This window comes from Scomber japonicus, chromosome 14 (genome assembly GCF_027409825.1).
Source record: "Scomber japonicus isolate fScoJap1 chromosome 14, fScoJap1.pri, whole genome shotgun sequence".
Classification (NCBI taxonomy): Eukaryota; Metazoa; Chordata; class Actinopteri; order Scombriformes; family Scombridae; genus Scomber; species Scomber japonicus.
Window position 1 is genome coordinate 17,303,192 of NC_070591.1, and position 27,928 is coordinate 17,331,119.

General features: G+C 41.4%; 1 protein-coding gene across 6 annotated transcripts; it reads right to left on the reverse strand.

The window, feature by feature from the left end:
- Positions 1-436: 436 nt before the first annotated feature.
- Positions 437-27,897, reverse strand: pax2a (paired box 2a). Of its 6 annotated transcripts, none has more exons than XM_053332531.1 (11): positions 27,849-27,891; positions 26,247-26,412; positions 25,035-25,232; positions 21,434-21,519; positions 21,122-21,241; positions 20,146-20,190; positions 12,503-12,678; positions 10,368-10,488; positions 2,326-2,427; positions 761-847; positions 501-577 (listed from the first exon to the last, which is right to left on the reverse strand). In XM_053332531.1, exons 1-11 carry the CDS (start codon positions 27,889-27,891, stop codon positions 501-503), a joined length of 1,221 nt encoding a protein of 406 aa, XP_053188506.1. The 6 variants fall into 6 exon arrangements, with proteins under 6 accessions (XP_053188504.1, XP_053188506.1, XP_053188505.1 ...); XM_053332530.1 differs by having other exon boundaries at positions 26,247-26,424; XM_053332529.1 differs by lacking the exon at positions 20,146-20,190 and having other exon boundaries at positions 437-558; positions 26,247-26,415.
- Between the last annotated feature and the right edge of the window lie 31 nt (positions 27,898-27,928).

The following is a 27,928-nucleotide window of genomic DNA, read 5'->3' on the forward strand; positions in this document are numbered from 1 at the left end:
TCAAGCTATGGAACCACTCTCATCTCCCCAGGACTTCTCTCTTTAGAGCAGAAAAATACTGCAGTTCATTATGTAAAGGAATGTGAGGATCCATGAATAAAATAACAACAACAACAACAGCAACAAAGAAACAAAAATAAAAACCCACAACATTGTTTCCACATGGTATTCTTCACACTGTTTTTCTTCAATTTATATTTTATAATATATATATTTATATAATCTCTTAAAGTCATTCTGGAAATGTTCAGGCCTGTGAGAAAGTGAGGGCATGATGGTTGAGTTCTGAACGCCTGCGGGCCCTTTTGGCCCAAAGAGTGTAACGCTGAAGCTGGGCTAGGTGCATCGGCTTCGACCTCGCCAATCCTTCCTCGGGGTGGTGGGGTGGGGGTTCCTTAAGGATTCCTCCTCGCTTCCCTTTGACCTCAGTGGTTTCTCAGACGGGGACAATATGGAGGCCGAAGCCCTGGCCCTGCAGTTTGAACTGGTCTCCATGGTAACTAGTGGCGGTCATAGGCAGTGGCAGCAGTGGGAGGTGCGGAGCCACGGGATGCGGCACTATAATAATAAGGGGAACCTGAAAGTTAACAGAAGAACGAGCCGTTGGAAACCACGTGGTCAAATATCATGTAAAACACATGTGACATATCTCCAAGGACAGAGAATATGGAGCCTGGAGATTTTTTAAATGGATTTTCCAAATATGATAAATAAAGTTCAGTATCTACGTTTGGTAGTTTTTATCATAGAAATCACTTACTTAATAATGCTGGATTGCTGAACCGCCATGCTTCGTTGTAAGTGGTGTACTGTGGATGAGAATAAGGGTTTCCAGAAAAGTCCCCTCCTAGAAAACAAATTAAGAAAAACAAACGTTAGCAAAGAGTTAACAAACACTGACAGCCTTTTGTTAGATATAAAGCTGTAAAAAGACGCCTTTTTACCAAGTTACATTGCAGTTACATCGCAATCTTGTCCCACAACAATGTTTTTGATGCATTTCTGCCCTGACTTCTTCTATAGCTTTCCTCCACAGTCCCTTTAGGTGAATTGATCGTTTTAATAATCCTGTGTTAATCTTTAGGATTTCCTCTATTTTCTACTTAAGTGAGGACTTCACTGCTTTTAAGCTATGATGCTTTGCTTCAAAACTCCCTAATAGGTTCTCTTAGACTCTCATTCTCTCTTTGTCCTCCCTGTGTGGGTCATAGTGGGAAGGACAGGAGGCTGAGAGGATGCCAGAGAGCGATGCTGTGGGTCCACAGGTTTCTTTCTTTTACGAGACTATAAAGGCTGGGTTTTATATGAAGCTGCTGAAGAATGGCCCTTGCTTTAACATTGTTTGGGGCCAGACACTAAATCTTAGCCATTCGCTACTAGATGGAAAAAAAAACCTACAACCCCTGGATTAAGAAGGCCTTCATGCTTTTGTGTTTCTATGTGGGATTGTTTGTGCTTCATATGTCCATAAGCTCTTTCCAGTGGTGTATAATCCAATACATCAAATGTAATTTTCTTAATTTGATTTGAGTTATCAGCTTTTAGCCCCGTGTACATCTAGAATTGTTTCCCTCATGCACATTGAGCTCACTTGTAAATACTTGGACTTGCTTTGATTATTGGTCAGTGTGACAAGTACATGTCTCCGGGCAATAAAGGGAATTGTGTTTTCAGTTGTTTGGAGGAGAGATCTACACATGCTGGCAGCTATAGCATCCACACCGCTGGTCCCGTAACTCGAGCTCATCCCTAAGAGAGATAGTGATTTAAATATTTACAGGCCCTCCACGCCTCTGTGTTTTGACCCTTAACTGTTTGCTGTGAACCTGAACTGCAGGTTAAGTAGAGGGGAAAGAGATACGCTCTGCAGCCCTGGGTGTCCGGGGAGGCGAGGAGAGGAGCAAAAGCAGTGTTTATCGACGGAGCTGGTGAGAGTGCGCTGTGTGGACACGGTGAGGGTAATGAGCGCTGGGAGCTGGAGTGTAACTGAGAGGAACTGTCCTATCTCACGGCCACTGATTGTGGTGATCGCCTATTGAGTTCATCTAATGCCTCGTCCGCAGATGCTAACCACACGCTAACCGCAGTCTAACACAGCTATAACAAGCTTGCTTCACTCCTTTGAGTCAGGAGCAACGCTTATAGGGTTCTTCAATCTCTCACTAGTAGTCACAAGTATTCATGTACTATACATTACATCACAGAAAGGCATTACCTCTTGTTTAGCTTAGACTGACCTCACTTTAAAAAAAAAATGAAGATCAACTGAAGGGTACTGTAAACTAAAATTAATGGCATCATAAAAAAGGGTGTAGTGTCACCTACCAGGAACCATTCCAGCGAGTGTGGAGGTGGGGTAGCTGCCTTGTCCCGTGGGGGGGACATGAGGCGGGTAGCCAGGTAGGGTGGTGCTGGCCATGTCTCGACCTGCGGACACACAAAAGGAAAACAGTCACAAGGAGGCTCAAATACAGAAAAGTGGAGTATGAATTAATGGTTTCTATTACTATTCCAGAGAGTTGTGTGGTGAAACATATTTATTATTTTAACCCTACCACAATTGAAATTATGTTTATATCCAAATTAAATTTGATTAAAAAAATGTAATCACAGCCAAGATTATGTTCACAGGCAATGTTTTTTTAAATGAAGATCTTTTTTTTACGTCCAGAAGTCAAATGGAAGTGGTTGGTTTGACACTGGAGATTGTGATTCACATCCTGTGAGTCCCACGTGTGGCTAAGTTTAGGCAACAATAGCACTTTGGTTAAGATTAGTGAAAGTTCATCTTTTTGATTCAGTGTCAGTAAAGTAAACAGGATGTATAGCGCGTAAAGACACTGCAGATTTTTCTGTTTTAAACATGACCATGAAGTTTCCCTAAGTGCCATAAAATAACCATAAAAGCTAAAATAATTGTGTTAAATTTTTCGCACATACCATCAATACATATTTCAAATTGCCAGATATGTTTATTAACATATCCTCATTTTACTGATGAAAAAAAACATGGTGCAGTTATGACATGAAGTGACGTGATGCATAGCCTACTGTATATTCAGTTAAAAAATTAATGATGACACTGTCACACACAACACATCATACTAGTTAATTTATTAATCAAGATAAATTTATAATAGTCTGAAGAGAAGTAGTTAAAAAATGCTAAAAATAACCACAGATTATTCATCTCGACAGACGTGACCACAATATGTCTCATGAAGCTGCATGTTGTCTATCTGGTCTCTGAGCCGTTCATCCTGCCTGGGGTTGCAGAGGGCTGGAGTCTATCCAAGCATGCACTGGATAGGTCACTAGTCAATCACCAGTTATTCAAATTATTTATTATGAAATTATCTCATGAAAGACTGAAACTGCTGTAACTTTAATATACTAAAGTTATAAACGGCTTTAAAACTGTCAGGAGCATCAGACCAATGAGAGCAGCCTCTGCTCTCTGCTCCACATTCAGCTCTGTAATTAACACTGACAGCATTGGGTCTGGCTTGATGAGGGGGCACACAGGACAGAAAGCTACGGGTCCAAAGCAGCCCCCAGCATCAGCTTTAAGTCTCTGCCTCTGCACCCCCACACACACCCTCCCACCACCCACTTTTCGCCTCCTCTGGCCCCTCAGACCTTGGGCCTGTCACGAGGCTGGAAGGACCTGCAGGTCTATTGTTAACCCGGGAGACAAGTGAGGGGTCAGAGCTGGAGAAAAGCAGGGTGGAAAGGGGGTGAGGGCAGTTGCTGTTAATGAGGGCCACGCAATCAGTTTTGCTTGTGTATACACAACAGTAGAGTGAAAAAAAAGCGTGATGGGGTTTTTGCTTTTGCAACGTGAGAGGCAGCTGCTTCCGTTTAGTGTATATTTGAGAATTACTAAATTATTAGAAAAAAATCAACGGAACAGAGTGAGCTTGATTTAATTTTGATCTTGTTTTGGAGCCTTTAGTAAAGCTGTACCTGCTATAAAAGGCTGGCTGGCATACTGGCTGTAGCAGGAGACATGGGCATGGGTACGGTAGCTGGGAGTAGAGGCATCTACAGAGAGGCTGGACTGGTGGGACAAGATGTCAGCTAGAACAGAGTCCCCAACAGAGGAGGGGGTGAAGGGGGCAAAGGATGCCTCATGGGGCTCCCGCTTTACACACATGGAAGGTGGATATGATGGGTGAGAGTCTGCTGGGTGGGAAAAAAAGAAAAAATAGCTAAATATAATGTAGACATTCAACTCCACACATACATGCATTCATTTCACTCACACAGATGTATGATAGGATGGATATTTAGCTTTCCAAGTGACCAAATAACTGAAAGTAAAACTGCTGTACCAAGCCAAATACAGCATTGACAAATATGGCACAGCAGTGGAGCAAAAGAAAGTTTTTAGATTTGTTTATCACATAACCAAACATTACCACAGGCTATTAAATCACACAGAGAAAGTGCTCCAAATGTTTAGCAGAATGTTGGTATTAATTACAAGAAAGCTTAGCCTTTGGACTATCTTTCATATGAGGAACATAGTTATAACAACTTATTGTTGTATAATTTTTAAGACCAGACATTTCCTATTGATTCTAAATAGAAAAGCAGTCTTTAGTGGTCGATTTGTTCATTTACATAGCTTATAATAATAATCTCATATACACCCAGCAGTAATTCATTCAACTAAGTGGAAACATACACCAGTGAAATGTTGCAACAACACATCGCGCCTGATCAATCAAGCTCAAATGCGTAAAAATTTCCCCAAGGTTTTGGGAAAACAAACAGCATAATCTCATGGCTGCTTTCTCACAACAAAATCACTCCCACAAATAACCAAACAATCGGCTCGTAGACAGCTCAAAACTCAACACTTTGATCTAATTTGGCTGATGAGGCTTGGCATCTTTCATTTCACCGGCTTTGCCTCTCGAAACCTATGTAATCAATGTGAGCTCTGTCTCTGGCCTCTCTGCGTCTGCCGCAGAGCCCGCTCTGTTTGCTGGGGCCTGTAGGGAGAGATGGCTCTTTCCCGACACCATGATAGCCTCATTAGCTGCTTCCCCCATCATTGTTGTTTTACAACAGGACTGTGTGTTGCGATTCCTCATTAAGATAAGGGTTGCTCTATGGAAGGGGGATGCAGCCCCATCAGCTCTATGAGCCTAATGCCAGAGAGTCAGGAAACGTAACTGCTTTCCCATAGAAACCTATAGCAGGTTCTCCAAATATCTTTCTCCCTCTGTTTCTATGTGACAGCTGTAAATGTGGATTTAGACGGAGGTACAGCAATTACACAGAGTGCCTTCATTTCACTGAGACAAATACCATTGTTATGGGAATGGCACAGTTCTTAATAATGTAGGTTTTTAACAAGTGCGCAAGACTTGCAGGATGATCAAATCATTAAAGAGCACACTTGCCATGAATCTCTGGTACCAGCAGGAATGTTATAACAAGTGTGCTGTGCATTTAATTGGGTGAGCCTTAAGTTTTTCACATGTACTGTAGAAGTATGGCATACATTCATCGGAAAACAGAGTTTGCTTAAAGAAACCATTTGAAACGGCTCATGCTCACTTCTGCTCATAAGTTAATTACATCTAACATGTGGTCTGTTCAATTCTCTCAAGTTATATATAAACCATTTCCCCTCTGAGAAAACAGGCATTCATTGATACAGACAATACAGTTAGCTTCTGTCAGAAACACCATAAAAGCACTCTAACATACACCTTAATCAGCTAGATTAGTGTTTTTACCTGTGTTCACCATCCCAGCAAGCCTAAACTTGAGATACTACATTGTAGAACAGTCTTACCAGATAAAAAAGGGCATTCTCAACAAGAGAGGTCTTATTAAAGCATAATCCAATAACTATGTATTACAGCTTAGATTGTTAAGTGAATCTCGTTCACACAGGCACAGTACATCATTGGACTTATTTCACTATCAAATTAACACTTGGCCGCCTAAACTTTAGGACATGAACCTGAACTTCTGGATGAAACTGAGGCTGCCAAACATGAAAGCCAAGCCAAGTCTGTTTACTGTATCTGAGACTCCCTGCATACTGTATGCAGGCTTCTGTTTTCTCAGCCCCTGAGCAACCGTTGTCAAACAGACAGGGGTTACAACGCAACAACAACCGATACAAACGCTGCGTTCAAGACCACTGAACTCTGAAACTAATCAGACATGGTGTTGCTTATTGTCCTGGAGATGAGGCAGAGCTTGGGTAAAGGGAGCCTGTCAAATCACATGCCCTGATGATGGAGATGGAAGATAAACTCAGGGTCCTTGGGGACTCTTCTCCCCAGCAAACACATCTCTGAGAGAGTAGAGATGCTATAGAGTTCTCCAACATCTGTCTCTGCTCCACCTCTGATACCATGTCTACAGACCCCATCAACCATAGAAATGGACCGTTAAGAACCTACAACAGCCCTCTGAGTGCTGAGTTCAGATATAGCTACAACAGCCTTCTCTCAAGTGAGCATTTCATTTTTTAAATGTGCACCAAGGAACTTGCGTGTGAACCATTTACTGGCAGAACTCTTGTTTTCAAAGGCTGACATTTAATCTACAGACAACTTTTTGATTTTTACAGTATGTTCAAGATCAAAGCGAAACTTCCCTCTTGTGTAGGTAGGGCAAAGTCAACTGGAGAGGAGTCTACTGAGAATTAAATGTTATATTTAACTCAACAGGGACACGTTTATGTTTGCTTCAAGTATAGCCAGTTTAGCCTCTCCTTTGTGCTAATTTATTTAGACGTGGTAATTTATTACCACTTACATTAGAAAGGAATTAAATAACAAACTCATCCAATTGTGAGTGAGTAAATAGAGAATATTTGCAGGGTAAAATAACTTTCCCGTCCACAGGGTTAAAGTCATTCATTATCAAATGTGTGCTCAAAGGTTAGTGTGCCATTGTAGGGGGTGATATAAACATTAATTTCCGAGCTTGGGGCTGCGGGCGTTAACTGAGCTGAGACAAGCCGTTTGTCACCAGGCCACACACCAGGCACCGCAGGTAAGGTGGCTGCTTGTTGTTTGCCACCCAGCAGAGACTGGTACTGCCAAGGTATAAAATGATCTCAGAGTGTGATCTAAGTTTCAAATACAGCATGTGTTTTCATCACTGCTCTCTCATTAGTACAGTTTTGTGTTTTTTACTTAAACAGGGAAATAAATAGCTAAGTACAAAGGTAGAAAGATATATAGAGATGGAATAACACAGGATATTCACATCTGCTGGAGTTGTAGTAGGTCAGAGGGGTGCCCATTTACACCTAGCCTCCCCACAGGCTCTGCTGAAAGTGATTATCTAACACCCAGCCTGCACAGAGACTACTGAACTCTCATTGGGCATAACCCTATTTAACTAGTGATAAGTAGCTACAAAATTATACTGTCATCTGTTCCAAATGTAAACCTCACATCAGGATTAGAATAGCTAAAATCAAGATGCACATGATCTGCTAGATACCGTATGTCTTTGTTAGTTTAGGTATCAACAGAAAACTGTGCAGCCACTCACATGCTGGCTCGGGGCCAGCGACCAGGGGTGAGTTGTGACATGTTGTTCTATCGGTGGATGCACTGAACTGTTCACAGTGTTCATCTACGGAAGATAGACACAAACAACTACAACAGCTTCTCTACAGTTTGTATATACCGGAAACAATGTGCCCCATTTACTTATTCCCTACTTGGATATACAGCATAGTAGCATAAACAAGATAATAAGTATAATACAACCAAGTAATAAGTATAATAATATATGATGCCATTAAATTTTATATTATGTACTTTCCAATATTACCAAGAGGCTAGTTTCATTACGTTCCTATTTAGGAAGAATAAGAGAGTATTTTCCTTATTTTCACTTAGATGGTTACATTATAATGGATCATCTTTTATATGTTGAAATTCTAAAGATAGCCATTGTGCTGGAGTGGAAATTATTTGTAAATGATTGGTGCATTTCATAAGCCTAAATCTCTTATTTGTAAATGCGGTAGTGCATTTCAGAGCCCTAAATCTCTCTCTGCCACCCTTCTTGCTAGGTAACGTCCTCTTTGACACATCAGGGTAAGCAGAGGACACAAAAGATGGCCCAATGTTGCTTTTGTTAGCGCCCTTGGAACGCAAAAGTAAGTACTTCATTAATCATTCATCTTTAATAGATTATGCAAATTTCAGGACATAAAAATCAACAAGATCAATAACTGCATGAATTTTAATTGGGAGCAGAAAACATTTAAAGAATGAAAATAATCTCGTAGCTCCATCCAGCATGAGAGCATAATTTATTGATAATTGGATCCCAGCCTAAGTGAGGAAGCTAATTTAGCATTTTTTTCAACCTTGGCATACATTCCTATTTACAGGGTTTGTTAATGGCAGAAAAAATAATGTTGTGCACTAACAACCTACATCCAATCAAATGCCTCATGCATTACTTTACATAGTGGTGAAAATGAAGTCATAAAAGTTTACTGGATATTACTTCTGAGTTTAATTTGGTGCTCATAATTCTCAGGCTATTTTTCCCCAAATGGCTGTACCAAAGTGTGTTGTCATATTACATTTTTAAGAAAAGTTTTGTTCGTTCACCCCCTTATTATGCAATCTGTGGCCCTCACATGTATCGCGTTAGGAGGCCCCAGGCCCCCAGGTGGCTTGGAGGCCACCTGCTATGAGTGTGTTCCCTGGAGCAAGACCGCTTTCATATGAGGAGTCCAGCATAAAAGACAAAAACACACCTTTCTTCTCCTGAGGCCCAACTTTCTGGGGCAAATCCACCTCCCACATATTCAGGAATAAAAAAGGGGTCTTTCTTTTCCCATAGCACTGTGCCTGGGTCAGGGTCTGGACTATAGGGATCATTTGAGAAGGGCCACTGCAGTTTTCAATCATGCTGTCCTCCTCTTTAGTTACCCTCTCTCTCTCTTCACTCACTCACATACACCACACACACACACACACAGTGGACTCATTGACTTTGATGCCCACTGCATAATTATGGGAGTTTTATTAAAAGGCTGGCATATTATTCTCGAGTCAGTGTGGCCATCAGTAAACCTAACCTCTCCATGGGAAAGAGCCTCAGCAGCAATGAAACAATATTTCAATTAACCAGGCAGCCATCAACTACGACAGCAGAGCAAAAGAAGCGGTAGTGCAATCTAGGGTGGGTTGGTGTGGGTTATATGATACAGATAGTTAATACTACAAGATATATAATACACTGCACCTGCTATTACCTGCTGGCTCTTAGTAGAAGTAACTATTGAAAACAGCAGCCAGCTCATGAGTTGGAAAACACCTGTAATTTCAATGGTTCTTTCACTGTGTCTCATCTGTATCTGAGTCTCTCTCGTTCCACAGTGTGAGGCAGCCAGCCAGCCACTGCGCTGTTCCAGCCGCTGTCAATCAACAGGCTATCATAGCCTTTGACGACAACGTCATGTCGTGGCGAGAACAGCAGCTGTCTCTTATGAGAATTGCTCCCAGTCAATCTGTTAGCGGGCCAATCCAGTCTAACACAATAGCCAGTTAGGATCAGCGTGTGAAAGGCCTGTTGGATTTAATGGGCTCAGATGATATATTGCCTCACTCTGTCCCTTAGTAATAAACACACAGAGTGCCTCAAAAGTGCCTTGAAAAAGCTTTTTTCGTCTGGTAATAAGAATTTTATATATTTGGAAAATGTGTATGCCATAAGGAAGTGGTTGTCAAAATCTTGGTGAGGTAATGATGATGAAATATAAGAAGTAAGAAATAGCAGTAGTAGATGATGATTTCTCCAATACCTGTTAAAAGCTAAAATCAAAATGTTTGGCTTATTTTAAATGAGCAGAGTTTTAAAGTTTTGGTATGTAATAACGATATAAAAGTATAGCCAGAAAAATCTGACTGATTATCAGCGATCATCAGTATTACTGAGTGCAATGAAGTGGGAGTAAAATTACAGCAAACATTGTATTTTCAGAAAGATTGGGTCAAAAAAGTGCCTTCATTGAATTTTGTGATCTTTACCAGCTGCCAGATCACATCAGGCCTCTGTACATCTGACTGAGCGGGAGGCGAAAGTGATATAGTTCTCAGTTAACATTCTCTGCTTCAATGTTTGATTTGATTTTAACTAAAAAAAAACTTTTGCTGAACTCTTCTTAAAACGAAACTTGACCAGTTGGGGAAATGCAGTGAAACAATACAGAAAGACGTAGCAACAGACGCACAGTTCATCAATACTCTATTTTGTGTTCTTAGCACTGACTTATTTCACCTTGTTACAGATGTCTTTGGCCTGCTGCAGCTGTGTGTGCTATTCTAAGGATCAATCTAGCATGAGTCAGATTGTACCTGTCACAACAGAGTAGCTCTGGGAGACACTGGAGGCGAGATCGGAGCTGCCGCTGCTGGAAAGGCTCGGCTTCACATCTTCCAGGCCAGAGTTGAGGGACGGGAGTGAGTATTCATTCGCCTGTAGACAAATTAACAACGCATGTGAAAATATGTCAGCTGAGGGATGCACATGTGAGTAGGTGGCAATCAAAAAGAGCTAGTCACACTTTTTATATAAAATACATGTAATTTACAGGATGTGTCATGATCTGGTTAACATCATTGCTGTACAACATGCAAGCCTACTTAGGGTGCAAGATTTGAAGCAGATATCTAAGTTCAGGAGATGATATATGTCTGCTGCATCTGAAACCTGACTGTGATCCTCTCACTGTGTTTCCTTTTGAATATTTCCTGTGAATTCCCCCCCTAACCCAACCAGTCTCCGCTCCCTGTGCTTCTTCACCAAGACCCGTGATGTATGCATGCATTAGGGCTTGTCTGAGGAGAAGGCAGAAAGGGAGAGAGGGATGAGAGAGGGATTGGGAGAGGAGTGAAAGGACGGGGTGTCAGCTGGCTCTTTGTGCTCCACTGCAGTCATCCCTGTGACCAGTCAAGGGAGGAGACATTCAGGGCTTTGTTACAGGAGAGACATGTGGTGGGGTTTTTAAAGGAGAGTACAACCTCAAAATCAACCTTTGTTCTTCACCTCCAGGATGAACACATAAAAACGGGTTAATAAAATGATAAAATAGTGTGTATTGTTTTATGCCTTTTATACTTTTATTACATTTTTTTTTACTATATATTGGGGGTTTACATTGCATTTCTTTTCAACTGTGATAAAATGAACTTTGTAGTTACTTTCTTGCAAGAAGCCATCTTTGATGTTGTCCATTTGCACTCATCTGCTGTACTGCACTTTGTACACATAATGTGAGGATGAGCTGCCACCTAGATTGTTAAGTATTTGATCAGTTTAATCTCAGGTTAAGACTTCGCTAGCAGCTGTGATGAATCCTATTTGTTAATGAGATGACATTTCCTGACCTGCGTCTTCTTTGAAAGGATAAGTGTGTGTGCACATGTTTGTGTCTGTGAGTGTTTGTACCAGAGTGCGTGTGTGAATCTGTTTGTCTCAATGGGACGGGGTCCCACAGGGGCGAGCTGGTGACCCCAGTCTTGTCTGCCTCTATCCCAGATAAACTCTAATTGTCTGTTTACAACTGTTCCCTGGCACTAGGCTGGATGTTCCTCTCTATTCCGCTGGGCCTCCGCAGCACAAGAGCCATTTTGTCATGCAGATGGGCTGTGGGCTGGGCTGGGCAGGGCTGGGCGGAGGGCGAGTGGCAAGCACAGTGGGGCCTGAATGACCTGACCACATGGCTGCCAGAAGTGTGGGAGGGATGAGGCCTATTCAGCCGGGCCTCTTCAAAATGGCTTTTTAATACCCTGACGCAGACACCAGACAAGCCCCTAATAGCCTAATATCCCACCTTTTCACCAGTTTAAGAAAAGGGGGGGTGTTGGAAACAGGGAGAAAAAAGGAGGCGCATAGAAAGAGTGGAAAGCAGCCTGATTAATATTACATTAAATTAAAACTGATTTTTCTGGACCATTCTGACACCGTTTACTCCCCCCCCCTCCTCCACCTTATTCTCGCCTTTTTAATACCTTCTCCTCCACTCTTTGTGATTGCAAGTCATTTCCAATTCGTTTTGGTATTGATCTTGCCGTAGAAATCACTTTGGTAATTAGCTGCATTAGGGCCTGTATAGCAGGCTGAGGGGCTGTCCCTCTGATTTATCGCCGCTGTAATTCCCCGCGATCGCGCAGAGATGAAAATGAACTCAATTAGGGCACTGCTAAGGCTGCATGGGCACCCACATAGAGTTCCAATAGAAAAATTAACAGTCTCTTGTTGTTTAACAGTCTAATGAATGTAAATAAAGGTTATCCGTTGTAACAAGGTATAGGCATGTAGACCGCTTTGAGCAAGTAGTGCAGAGATTTTTGTCACCTGTGTCAGAATTTATATCACTTAATTCATTTTGTAACATCAGAGATCAATGTAAAAAAGAAGCAGAATCAGCACGAAAACAGTCGGGCCCTGCAAATGTCAGAGTGTAGAAAAAAATATCTGTGTGGCCAACCTGCTCGGGTTTGATGTGCTCTGAAGTGGGGAAGACATCGGGGTAAGAGGGGCGTTCAAACACACGGTCCAGAGCTTCCAACTGCTGCTGGGTGAAGGCGTCTGCTCGCAGGTGCTTCCTTAAACTCTCCACACTGCCCTGAGAGTCGCTACCGGGGCCTGAGCCATCAGAGCCATCTAGAGAAAGAGGGTGAGGAGGAAGGGAAGGGAGGGCGACAACATTTTTCATCAGGGGATGGTTGCAGTCTTTTTACTTGATATTATTATAGCAACATGAAATAAGCATGAGAGGAAAAAAATGTTTTTGAGCTCAACGTGTATGAGAGTGATGACATACGGAGATGTTGTAAATTCAGAGAGAACAACCAGCATGTCTGCCTTTTTATCTACCTCTCTTTCTATTTTTCTCTGGCACCTCTCTTCCTCTCACACATGCACTCACTCAGGCTGCTCTCTGCCTCCCCCCACCTCTCCTCGCGGCCACCATCAGCATGGTCATCATGTGATAGGTCTATGGTAATTGATGGATTACCTTCGGTGCAAATATATACTTGTAAGGGAGAGTGTGTGTGTTTCAGGAGGAGAAAGTAGGGCTGGCGATTACATACAGAGCCTCTCATTCTGCCAGCGGGAAATGGAGAGCCATTATTTAACTGTACTATTTCCTCCTGAACATATTACCCTTCCCTCCCTCTGTCTCTCTTTCTCTCTCTCCATCCCCCACATATTGCCTGTCTTCTGGAAAGCAGAATGGAGTGGGGACTGTACTCAGGGCCCAATGAGGACGGGGCGTCGAGGGCAAGCGTATGCATTTTCCCACTCGGTCACACTCTATATAAACAAATGAGCCTATGCTTCCCTCGTTCTCCTGATCTCTGACCCTATCAACTTGGCCACGGAGCCCGCCACCACCGCTGCAGCTCTCCCTCTGCTCACTCATCAAGTCCTGAACACTGAAAGGAAAAAAAAATCAGCAGCTAAAACCTCCAGCCAGCATCCCAGGAACTCTACTGCCTGACTCCCGCCACCCTCCCTTCCTCCCTATACCCCATGCCAACAGCGGATGAGGGCTTTAGCTCCCGTACAAATCTGTCATTCTAAATTTGCAGCAGATTATGTTCTCTCCTGGGCGAGCCAGCGGTGATATATGATATGCAAGGCCACTATTGATTGCCTGATCCGCCAGCAGAGGAGGGAGGCGAAATGAACTTGGAATGAACATCATGCCTCAACTCATTGTGCGTATAATACTCTACTTAATCCCACATTTTTCTGTGCTATGGAATTCAATTGATCAATCATGTTCCACTGATGGTACCATTTCAGGGGCGTTATTGCCATTCTGCTCGGCTGCTTGACCTTTTTTCAATGGCTGAGGCCAGAGGATGAACCCGACTCGCACCAAGAAATAGATCCATGGAGAGAATGGAATAGAGGATTGTAATTGGGTATGAGTGTGTGTATGTGTAGATGGGAGGGTTTGTGTATATGTGTGTTTCACTGGTAAAATACAGTATATTGACTTCAGCTTTGTGTAATATTTATGAAGGAATCTGTTTTTTTTTTGTCTCCTGCCAGATGTGTTTTTCCTACAATCAGTTTAACAGAATATTTTAGCACAGCCTTTTTTCTTTTTGAAACAGCTCCCTTGGGTGAAGGATTGATGGTTCCTGATAGTCGGGCAGCATTAGTGCTGCTGTATGGAACTCAGTCGTAGTCTGTGGTACAGAAGAAAATGGAGTCATTAATTACCTCGTATCAGCTGGTCTGAGAAAAGAGGCAACCGCGATCAATAGCAAGTGTTTGTCATTCACTATGGAGGAGCATGCTTACCATACTCAGCACCCACCATCCCACTTAATCAGGCTTTCTTAACTGGCTACAAAAGGACACAATTTCACATCAAAGGAATTCCTTTGGTGCACTTTCTGTGATCCAAATGCTATAAAATATCCACGGCCAAAATTAAAAACATGTTTGGAACCTGCTATTGCTCGTAATTGATAGCCAGGCATTTTAACAAAAGGATTGACAATAAACAAATACGAAATATATTAGCACTTGGTAGCATGACTTGACTGTTCCACTAGGTGGGGCTATGGCAATAGGTAGCTCTGTGTATTCTGGCTGTAATCATGCGCGCCATACAATGTAGCAGAGAGCTAGCTGCTAGCTTGTGGTTAGCGGCTAGGCCTGTAGTTTCTAAAAGTGGCCACTTCGCAACTGCTTCCACTTTACAATTATCACCATAGTATCACAACAAACCATTTACATTGTGTGTGCCTTCAAGAGGTGAATGTCACTAATGGAAAATCTTTTTTTCTTTTTTTTTTCTGGTGTAAAATTTTCGATCCCAGATGTAGTTATTTTTGGCATACAATATTAACCAATCAGGGCCCACCAGGAAAAGCCAAACATATTTCACACATTATGTATGATTTATATGCCAAATTTATGTATATACACACACACACAACAAAAATGTTTTTTTTTCATTTAAATGTGTATTTCATATCTAAAATTGCAGGCGGAGTGGCACTCCAGAACCCTCAATGGGCCACATGGCCTTGTTAACAGCACTTCATGACACTAAAAGAGTTTTTTTACACCAGAAATGTTTAAAAAATTGGATGTCTAATTTTCTAAGTTTCTCTATTTTTCTAACTCAAACTCCTCAGTTATGCATGTGAATACATTTTAAATTCATATGGTCAAAAATTACTGATTTGGCCTTTAAATAGAAATAAAAGTAAACCATTTATTTTCAGAATTCGTCATTAGAGGTTTATGTTTGACATATATCACAAGATAGCTGCAATAAATCAGATTCATCCTTTGACAGTCAGCGTGTCAAGTGGAGTGTGAAGCCCCATTGTCAGTGTATATGTGTGTGTGTGGCTCATTGACTGGCTTGTTTCATTTTCTCAGTGTTTCTTCAACCCCTTTGGGTGTCTCAGCAGGTATTCTCTTATCACTCCCACAGCACCAGCTGACTGCATCTCTTCGTTTTAACACCAAAGTGTGAGGAGACAAACCTAGATAAAAACTAGACTCTCCAACAGTGACATTCACACGTATCATCCCTAAAGCAATCTACTTTCTGGTAAATTCTTTCTTTGATCAGCTTGAACAGATGGATGCTGTTTTAACTTTACTGTGTCCAGAAGTAACATATTTCATCATAGTGTGTTTAAACATTTTAGCCTGCTGCAAGTCAAGTGGACTGAAATGCTGTGTACTAACTCACCAGAAGAAACACAACCAACATACATGAATCTGCAACTACTCCCTTTTGTTCTTGTTGCATGCCATTAGAAAACTAATACACTCACTCATGCACTTTCAACCATTTACACACACACACACACACACACACACACACACACACACACACACACACACACACGGACAGAGTTAACCAATGTCAATAGCTACTGTTAAACAGACTACAATGGTATCAAAAGCTGTTCTGTTTTGCTTTGTGTGTAAGGGGGATGTTAACGTCCTGTGGTGGCATGGTGGCACTTTATGTCCTTCTTTCATCTCCCTGTTCCAGTGATAAGATAACTCAGAAGAGAGAGAGAGGTGGGGGCTCGTTTGAAAGGCAAATGAATTCCTACACACTGCCTGGCCCTCTCCGTAAATCAATGACATGGGGTTTCCTAGATCAGAGGCTGCAAGTCGACCGTTTAGTTATCCGTCCTCTGCTGATAGCTGGAATGATGCTATTGCAAATTGTGGATCATTTGTTGATGTTTTTAAAAATGCAGTTGAGCTTGAAAAAAAAGAGCACAAACAAACTGGTATACCCAGTGGGTGAACACTCCTTCCCTGTAAGCTAGCTATATTTATGAAACCTTTGAAGCGGAAAGGAGAGAGGTGGGTGGGGTGGGGAGGAGAGAGAGAGGGAGAGAGAGAGGCAGCAACACTGCCATGGCTGTTAAGATCCTGTTATGTTGCAGCGTGTTTAAGAGCTTTATTAATTCGATTTAGCACCACCAACCAGTGTACTGACTGTCAGCAGGCATAGTGATGCTTATTTGCACTCACCGCCATCACTCAGGCTCCATCAACAGTATTTTGAAGCACATTTTATTTACTCAGATTTAAATTATGAGAACTAGGCCAATGCAGAAAGTTTATAGTAAGTAAATGATTAAACAACTATTTGGAAGCAGTTTGTGACTCAGTAACATTAATAAAAGGGTCTCTCTGGTGGTAGACCATATTGGCCAGTAATTGTAAGATTGGTGGTTTGATTTCTGGTCCCTCCTGTCCACATATTGAAGAGTCTTTGAGCAAGACACTGACCTGCTCCTGGTGTGTGTTTGTGGGGGGGAAATGTAAGTCCATATGGATAAAGGCATCTGCCAAAAAATCTGGACTATACTGCAGAAATCTCCATGTTTCTAGTCATAATTCAATCCTAAAAATAATAATAATTTGTCATTTTCATCTATTTCCAGTGCCAATCAACAAAATCAAAAATTCTTAAAACAAGAAAGGATCGGTGTGAGACAATCAAGAAAATGTTATTTTAGAAAAATATATTGGTTTACACAGGAAATATATTTACTGCACGGCCATTTTTGTTTTTTGTGCATCTAACACTCAATTACAGACTTTTTTTTTATAGTGTACCGTGTCCCTATTTCCCATCTTTTATTGTTCTTTGTCCTCCTGCTCTACCCTCCTCTGGACCGGTCTGTCATTTAGCAGTTGCCACCCTGTGTGGCAAGTATTTGTGGAAGTGCAATTAATGTATCCTTTATTTTCTCTTGCCTTTTCTCCCTCCTCAAGCTGAGTAATGCATCGCTCCATTAATTCTCGGCATCGCTGCTCGTAATTGACTTTTCTCTGACATGATTCCTCTCCATTGAATGAATTCCCTCTCCTTATATTTTTGTGACGGATCTCATTGTATATTGTTTACAACTGTACGCAAGAAGTCGTGTCGCTGAATGCAAATGGTTAACCCACAAGATTCAGAAAGAAGAGGATAGTGATAAGAGGAAGAGATTGAATGCTGAAGAGAAAGAGCGGCAGAGACAGACCAGAGAAGGAGGAGGGGGGAGAAACGCAGTGTGGACCCTTTTGTGTCCTCCTCTGCTTTCGGGGCCCTAACAGCTTCTTGTCTCTATGTTACGCTCTGTGGCCCCTCTCAAACCTGGGCTTTTCTCTCTCATACACACCCCATCAGGGCCATCATGGTGCTCATGATTTCATTTATTTCTGCTTCGCTCTGGATGCATTTATTTTCTAAAGTGATCCGCTATTGACTCATTGTCATGGACTGGCTTGACTAGCCAACCAATGTAGGCCCAGGTTAAAATCTATACACTAACTGATTTAAACTCCGCCAGTGGGTCATATGTGTTAAAAGATACACAACGGACAATTTCCAAAAGGGCCAAGTATCAAAATTGAACAAATCAAAACAGCGACTGTATTCATTTTTTTCTTCAAACTATTGAACAAGGTTGATGTGACTCTGGCTGCTGCGTACAATTGTTCTTTTATATCATGAATGAACAACCTGCTAGGTCATATTTTCCTCTCCCTGCTCACACACTCATCAGCTCCTTCTACACTCATCCCACACCCACGCTACAATCACAAGTTATGACCTTTGCTTTCTCCATCTAATTTATCACTGTAGCTTCCTATACTGCCTGTCCTCCCCAGAACTCCACTGGGCTCCATCCAAGATTGGGTAAGCTAGCTATTAGAGAAACTCTTATGTCACATCAACCTGCCTGCGTACAGCAGCAAGGTCAAGAGTAACCTGTCCAGACTGGGAAAACAGTGAATTTGAATAGAGCAGTTGATGAAAGAGCATTTTGCTTAAAAAGAGAACAAACTAGAGCAAGTATGTCTCACCTAGCTCAAAAACCATGAAGGGACCAAACTTTTTAAACGGACTTTGCAGTATAATACACATTTGTCAATCACACAGCAGTTGTCATCCAATCCTCTCTCTCTCTGGCTTGACTTGGCTTCCACTTCCTCCATAGGTTTAAATGACTGAGTGAGAGCATGCTGTACAACAGGCTAATTTCCCCACTTCACTATTAATGCATTTGGCAGGAACAACATTCCATTTCCCGTAATGAGATACACAAATAAATCTGGCTATGGATAGATTCGGGGTGGTGGTGGTGATGGTGGTAGGAAGGGAGGAGGGAGGGGAGGGAGATGGGGGGGTTGTGGGGGCAAAGGAGGGGGCGCATTGAGACGCATTCTCCCAGCACTGGCATAATTGGTATCGCTGCTTGCAGACATGCAAACCAATCTCTCCACAGATAGGGCTGAGACTCTCTCTTTTCCCCCCTTAAGGCTATTTCTTTTGTCTTTTCGATAGCTTGCACATCCAAGATAGAGGGAGGGAGGTGAGGGGGAGATGTTAATTTGTGAATTAATAGCTTTTCTCTGCAGAATTGCAAATTCTTTCAAATGTCACTATGTTCACTGTGCGAGGAGCATCTGAAGCCACAGAGTTACAGACACACACACATTTCCATGCATAGATGTGTGCATGTATGGATGAACAAATCCAAAAACTGATCCTTCCTCAACTCTCATTGAGGCTGCCAGGATCTCCTCCCCTCATAACCCCCCTCCGTCCCCAACCCCCCTGCTCCTCTGTCTCTCTTTTTTTCCCTCCTCCCGTCTTCACTCGAAGCCGTCTGGTGTAACATGCTACTTTTAATTTGCAATAACACATGACAAGGACAGATTAATGGCTCTTATGGCACCTATGTCCCTGAAGCTCGTCTTACGGGGACCCAGTGTACATAACGCGTGTCACACTACATTATCTCTACAGCCCTCCAGTCACAGGGACCTTTTTCTCCCTCAAAGGGCAACCACTGACTTCAGCCACACCGGGATCACACACACCAGCAGCATCACGACACCACTGGTGTGAGGAATGTACAACATGTTTTTCAGATTCATCATGGTGAAATTACCATAAAACAAGCACAATTATTTGACTGGTTTACAGACATGCAACAGAGTCCAGCGTGTCTTTTGTGGAATATTCTAAACAATATGAAAACTATTCACTGCACTAGTTTTTAATTTACCTCGTTTTTTATTTTTTTATTTTTTACTAATTTGTATATTTACAAAGAGGTGTCTGACAAAGTAACATGTTAATATTATAGTAGGTAAACTGCTGTGACAGTTGGGCTTAGCCAGCTCAGGAAGTTCTTTTTGCTTTATTAATGCTGGAATTATAAAACATTTTTGGGCAATTTAAAATCCCTATGATTAACTTAAAACAAGAACTGCAGTAGCTTTCTTGACATCACAGGCCACATTTAGAGGAATCATTAAAAAGTAGATTTTTATTTCTCATAATTTACTCTGAAATCCACAGTTATAATTCTAAATGAGCTACACGCTGCATTACTATATTGAACTGCATGCCATTACATGTAAAATAGGATTTTCCACAGTCACTTTAGCTTAATTTATTTTAATTTCTCTGGGAGATTGTTTATTGGGAGAAAAAAATCATTCCCCGCCTCTTTCCTCATAAGCTCACAAACCCGAAAAAGCAAAAAACAGCAATTGAGAAGAGAGTATTGTGATCTGATTGACCAAAGCAAAAGAAAAGGTTGTCTAACTTCAACTTACAATGTCCTATTTTCCTCCCATCCAAGTGGTTGCCACTCCAGAGAACTAAAGAGACAGAAACATAAAAGAAGGAAGTGGCCTGTTTTGATGAATGTTCTTTGAGATCATTTTCAACCATGTCATCTCACCATCAGCCACCTTTAAAGCAGCACCACAGAATCAAACATGCACACGAACACACACACACACACACACACACACACACGCACACGCAGCCCCCTCCCTGCCTCCACCGGTCTGTTCCTACACCTGTTCAGGCCTCCACTAGGGACATGTTAATTCATAGGCATTAAAAAAGCCAATTGTTTGCACAACCGATAATCTATTAGCCCTCAGGCAGTGTGTGTCCACTCTCTTGCCTTGCCTAGGAATGAGAAATTCTGGATTGGACTGGATAGGCTTCCACTTAATCTTTGAGCGTATCTAGGTCTGTTTGCTTGCCAGCCCCCTGGTAGTGTATAGTTTAGTAATAAGTCTTACAAAAATACTTCATATTGAATGTCTTCTTGCTGTTCAGTGACATAAAATACAATATAAAAAATATTAATTAAGTGAGTGGTATTTAACTGATACTATCAGGGCAAAGGATCACACTTTTTCTGCATTTTCTAACATTGTAAAAATGATAGCAAGAAGCAGCAGCACTGATGCCTTGCCAAGGGGGATTAGAGTTGTATGACAGCTATATGGGATATCTACAGTGCGTCTGGTATAAAATTGAGATGCAGCTCTGTAGGCGTATGGTAAAGTGTAGGGCATCAGAAAGCTGATTGAATCGCAACGCACTCTCAACACTCGCCCTGCCTGATATACAACATAACAAGTCACTGGAGACAGCACACAGAAACACACTTGGCTGCAGCGCTGTCATAAATGCCATCTTCTTCACACACAGGATAAAAAACAAAAAACTAGGAGACGGGTGATGGAGAGAATTAAAAGGATGGAAACAAAAGGGATCTTGTGTCTTTCTTACCATCGTCTCGTTTCCTCTTCTCGCCGTTGGAGCGGGGGATACCCAGAATGCCGTTGATGGAGTAGGATCCTACGGGATCGTTTGAGGCGCTGGTCACAGTGGGGGAGGCTGTGCTGGGCACTGATGGAGAAAGCTGAGTTAGTGGGTGTGCAAAGCATGTGTGTGTGAGTGGGTCATTTAAGTGTGTGTTTTGGTGTGTATGTGGCTTAATGTGTGTAAATGCTGATGTCTTTTCTTTCTAGTTTCATCCAGCCGCCCTGAGTAGCTCATTTGACTATGCTGTAATCTGTGTGTAGCCTCATTCATGCTCACCTATGGTGTGACCGGGCGTGGAGAGTGGCGTGACAGATCCGTCAGGGGAAGGGTGGAATTGCTGCTGGACTTTGGTGCGGATAATCCTGGTAAAGTGAACAACAGACACGGATCAATCACTACTGCTTTCAGAGCATGGAGATTTCACACCGGCCCAGCTACCCCGGGACATTTAAACACGGCACATCACGTCCACTTACACCTGTGCATGTACAAGTGGTCCATCGTTTGGGGCACTTTTATCCTCATATTCGGGGCCCCGTCACAAATAGCCAATCTCTAGGCTTTAGGGGCAATCTCTGTGCTCCTGTGTGAGGCTGAATAAGAGCTGCCCCCTGAGATTGTGGATTCAATCTAGCTGGATTCTGAGGTTCGAAATATGATAAAGTCCCCATACCAGTAAGATGTGATGTGGCGGGAAAGTCTTCATTGCACTTTGGTCTGAATGATCTTGCAAACAAAGCATGAAATCACATCAATTCACCTCAATGATCAGCTTCACTGACTCTACCTGGCCAACTCTAATAATCTCCCTCTCCTGCTCCCCACTCCCTCTTTTCTTCTCGCTCTCTTTCTCTCTCCATCTCTCAAACCTGATCTTTCACTCCTCTCACTCCCACCCTCATTTCTTTTCTAATTCTCCCTACTGTCCAATGTGCTCACTGTTTTACCGTCTGTACTTCACACTGTCTGTCTCACACCCCCTCATCTTTTTCTTTTCCTTCTTTCTCTCTTTACTCCTCTCCAATTTTTTTTTCTTTCCCTTTGTGTCACCTCTCTGGTGTCTGTTGTAGTTTTTTGGTTTTTTGTTGCACACAGGAATCCTCAAGGCTCACTGAGGATCACAGCCTATTGATTTGGACTCCGGGATAGAAAAGTTGTCGACGAATGGCAGAGAGGAACAGCAAATGCAAATGGTGATCTATAAATAATATGTGACAGGAAAGCAATAGTGTCTTATTGACCCAACGTGAGACCACTGCCACATCTGTACCATATGTAAAAAATAAAATAAAAATAGCAGGAGACACTAAAATCTTAAAACTTGAGAGTAGTGCATCTTATAAAACAGTTGCATGGATGAAAAAAACTAAAGGCCTAAGAGATCATTTTTACATTTGTAAATTTGAGGATTGTTGTAATTCTTTTAGTAAAAATCACAGTACAGTGGGATTTACACAAGCTCGGCTTTAGCTCTTGGGACATGATCGTATTACATTAAGCCATGACCATGGTAATCTTTTGATTGACAGACGAACGTGAGATCATTGAATAACAATCAGCGTTGTCTACAGACAGAAATCCCACCTGGAAGCCCTCTCACTTGAGAGGTGTGACAAAAAAACACATTTTTACAGACTGCAGATGAGGCAGATGACGTTCATGTGTGCATGCAGAACTGAGCAATAAGCTATCAATTCTGAATCCGGCAGCTATGGGGGTTAACTTCCTCAGGGGCAAAATGTACATCAGACTCTTTTCATTCCCCTCACTATCTTATATGTCCTCCATACTCTCTCCTTCAGGCAGGGCAACAACGGCTCCCAGCCTCCTCCAGAAAAACACACATCAATATTTTATTTGAATTTCTAACATCTCACCACAACAGTTATCTGACCTCATGACTCGAGGGAGCCTAATAAATTCAAGGAATTTGTTTCGAGTCTATGTTGTTGATATTGAATTAGCAATTTGGATGGGTGAATTAATGACTTTGGGCATTTGGCTGTTGTAGGAAAAAAAAAAGAAACAACATCCCCAAAGAAATATTAAAATGTGGATCAATATGATTGATAGCCGCTCGGGACCTCATGGGTACGCCTCTGTCCACTGGTCATGGTGCAGCGGGTGGAAACTCCTCTCTGCGGCAACAAAACAAAGTGCAACCCTGTCTCTGTGTAATCTTTAATAATTCATGCAGGAAAAATGTGTTTAAAGCCAGGACATCCTCTTTAGTCAACAGAGCAGAGGTCAGCCACCTTAACCACAAAGACCACCAGGGGTCCACTGTCTCTTTCTCTCCTTCTGTCTGCCTCCTTTTACTTCTCCACTTAATTTTCTTCCTCCCCCACATCTTTCCCAACCCTCCTTACCACAACAACAGTTAGCAAGAAAAATTCAACATTTAAAAGTGTGCACGTAGTGAAAATTAACAGGGTTAAAAGTTTTGCTTTTATAAACAATGTCTGCAATTTTCATGCTTTGAAATAAATATCAATTAACATCCTAAATGGTGACACACAATTTGTGGAATAAAATAAAAATGAAAGCCTGAGACCCTCTGATTGTTACAGCGTGTTGTAATCTGTAAGGCCTTAAAGAAAAAACATTACCCAAGATCTTGTGTTAATTATTAATGTAAAGGCCTACTTATTTTCAAAGGACACCATTTTTGCTAATAGTGCTGTTCCACACAACTCAAACCGAGCATGATTATCATAAATCTTTTCTAAAGTATTCCACCATACACCCTTAAAAAATGTCCTCAGTTTTAGGAACAACAGGTGAAATCAGAGCAACACAACAGCTACAGAAAGACCTGTTGAAACCACAATTTCCATGCCAACCTAATTTGTCTAAGATTTCGTTCTTTTTTTTTAGGACATTCCTCCATCTCCTGCATTTAACTGGATGTGTTATGAGACTCTCTTTAGCTCATTAAAATGTAATGCTGATGACCAGCTCTCTGGAACAGTGCCTCCTAACCAAAGTTCTTCACTCGCCAAGCACTATGGGGCTTTTTTTTCACTTTGCACACATGCACTGGGGCTTTTCACTGTCCTGTTGTCTAAAGATACTTTGTCCACTGCTCGTCCCACTTCATGTGGAAAGGTGAAGGTGTAGGGTGTCTGCTGCTTTAGCTGCTTCAGTGAAACAGAAACTCTGTTATAGTACATTTACTCCTAGATCAGCTCTGTTTTAGGAATTTTGCCATCCTTTGTATTATTCTACATTTCTTCAAATCATTCTGGCATTAATAAAAACAACAATAATAATAATATTAATAATTATTATAATGTGTGGTTAATTAACAATTGTCCAACCAAAGTAATGTGTGGTCTGCTGTTGCTCCACATGCACCTCTGTGTTGGAAAACAGAGCAATTGGTTGGCAATAAAGAGTGTGCCGTCTCTGTCGCAGTGTGGTCCGCGTATTGAACGACTTTGTTGGGCATTTCCCTCTGCCTCTGGATCTGGTTACGCGGTATTGATCGGTTTTTATCGAGACAGATGTGATTTTTTTTCTCCGTGGCCCTAGAATCCGCTCCCGTGCATGCTGTGTTGTGGAGGGCCACAAAGGGGATTGAATTGCACATGTGAGACCACCCCGGATAGGCTCGGCTGAATTGACTATATAGTTCAATGACACTCTGCTTATTTCTAGTTATTATATATTGCTCGATTTTAAACACGCACGCATGATGAATTAATTTTTTTTCCCGCTCTTGCTTCTTTTTTTTCCATTTGTATTTGACACACTAACTTAACTCTTACATACAAACACACATTTAGAAAGAAATATTGTTTTTTTTTCTCGAATAAAAAAAATCTGCATGCTTTCTCCAATAAGATAAAATAAAAGATATGTTTTCTAGACCTACCTGTTGATAGATGAAACGCTGGGGACAGTGTCGTTGTCGCAGACGCCCTCAGCCAGTAGTCGGTCCCTTATCTCCCAAGCGAACATGGTTGGATTCTGGCGTTTATAATCAGCAATTTTATCCACCACTTTCGGGGTTGCAACCTTTGGTTTGGAGCCACCAATGACTCCGGGTTTAATACTGCCGGTTTCATAGTACCTGCATGGGGACAGAGCGAGTGTTCCTTGAATGGATCCCTCCTCAATTCAACATCCAGTCATTCGTCTGATTGATGGGAAAGGTGGCCTGAAATCGTTTGTGTGGGTTTGCGCCGACCTTTTGCAGTTACATGTAGGGCAAAATATTACCTACAAATTTGATGGCGGCTTTAATCTATTAATTAGTCTGGAAGTGTGCTGTTATATGGCCCTAATTGAGTGTCAGCTGGAAGGTGAACAGAGCGGATTTTCAACAACAACAACAAAAAGAAGCAGTGTAATTAAAATCACACAATAAGCAGTGAGACGGACAGAACAAAAGGACAGTTTTAGCTGTAAGAGCACAGTTTAGACCTAATTTCTAGTCTCCATGAGCTTAGAGTAGCATGCACGACATGCCACCATGACCTGCTGGTAAATGTTGGTGACAGACATTCAGTGTGTGTGAAATGAAAATACCTCTGAAATGCCTTCTGATAGCTGAAAAAAATATATTTCAAAATATTATCTCACAGCATTTGTGCTCTTAAGTAAAAATTGTGTAGAACTAATTTGTCAGGTTTAAAGTAGACTTCGCACTGATGAGAAAAATATAGAAGCGTGCATAGCGTGTATTTACGGTATTTCTTTTTTTTACTGAAAAGTCGTTTTTCAAGTGACCTCATGTTACTTTGGTATTTTCTTTATCACCTGTGTCTCCTATCATTTTAATACAGCCTCATATTCCTCTGGGGTATTTATTATCCTTAATGTTTAGCTGTAAACTCTCCTCCTAAGATTTATTTCGTGATTATGATGCTTTTCTTTTTGCAAGGCTGTAGGTGATGGATAGAAAATCTCGGACGCAGAACTGCTGTGTTCAAGCAAAACAAAAAAGAAAGAAAGAAAGAAAAAATGACCTGCCTATATAACCGATGACTGAGGCTGAAATAAAGCTGGGTGCGCATATACGAGCTAGAAGATTGATGTTTGACACATATAGGGCTCTGTTGGTAGTGGTTTTCCCCCCTTTTACCTGCCGAGGATTTTGCTGACACAGCCGTGACTGACCCGTAGCTGTCTGGAGATGTCGCAGGGCCGGACGCCCTGGTGGGCCAACTCCACGATCCGCTGCCTCACCACGTCCGGGAGGGGTCTGCCGTTCACAAACACCCCGCCGAGCTGGTTCACACCGCCGTGCCCTGCGTGGGATACAACAGCAGCACAAGGGGGGAGCATAACATTACATACCTGCAGAAGACACGACCTCACTACTCACTTTTTGCTTTCTGTTATTGTCTGGGAGGGATGCACAGTGTGTGTGTTTTGTGTTCTTATTTTCTGTGTAAAGGTTAAATCACATTAGTGTTAACACACACACACACACACACACACACATACACTCACACACACCTACACTTACACACACAAATAGAAACACACACACACACACACACATTTTAAACTCCAGATTTATGAAATATATTTTACCTTTAGCAGAATTTTTAAATAATGATAATAATAATAATAATAATAATATTATTATTAATAATAACAATATAATAATAATAGTTGGTTAAAATATAATAGGAATTAAAGCAGCCAAATAATAAAACAATAATAAAATTCTTGTATTTTTTGTTGCATCTAAATGTGTAAGTAAATCCTCTTTAGGAGCTTTTGGAACAATAACATCATCTCCTCTCTCCCTGTTTATTGGCCTGGTTAGGTAATATTTTCCAAGATCACCTCTGCCACTGCAGCCTAACACATGTCGCACATATTACGTTTCAACCTGTTTAATTTTCCTTGCACAATTATTGTAAATAATTAAAATGAGCTTTGATAACTCATATTACAAACGCGGATGGTGCGAATGAGAGGAGGAATAAATAATTTACGCACAGTCCGGGTCTTCTTTACCCATATCATATGGAGGAGAACATATGAGGAAAAAAACAGTAACACACTTTAAAGCAACTGCTTCATTTTTTTGCTCTCAGCTTTATTTAAAAAAAAAAAAACTTTTACTACCTGAGTTTAAAGTGAGATATGTTAAATAAAGTAACACGTCAATTTACACACAACGTGCTCTTGTTTCTGCAGTAATGTCACAGGTAATAAAAAGCTTTGTATTTAAATTGAGGAGTTTGCATTTTCTCACTTAACAGTAGGCTAAATATAACTGAAAACAGCTCACATGTCAGTTTATCTGTAAAACAACAAAGCTTCACACAACAGAATCAGCACTGAAAACAAAACACTAAATGTGCTTTTAAGAATAACCAGATAATTGTTTGTTTAAAACATGTATCATTACATTGAATAGTCTCTCCTCGTCTTATTTTAATTTCTATAATCAGAATTAACATTAATGAATCTATATTAATGGCTTTTCTGGGAAAACTTTGCCAGTGTTTTTTGATAGTTAAATAAAAATGACTACTGACATATTTAATGATTGATAGCTGTGTTTCACGTTGGAAAATAACAAGACTTGATGAACTTCTATATAACGTATGTATTTAATGTTTAAGATTTAAAATATATTACTGCTGGTTTCTGTGTGAATCAGACAGCATGAATTAAAGTCACAACACAGCTGTTTGTTGTCTACAAACTTATTGAGTATACTCACGGTGCATCGCGGAGAAGGGGTCTGCTTTGCAGTGAATATCCATTGGATAGCAAAGGAAAGAAAGGTAATCGACTGAGGTC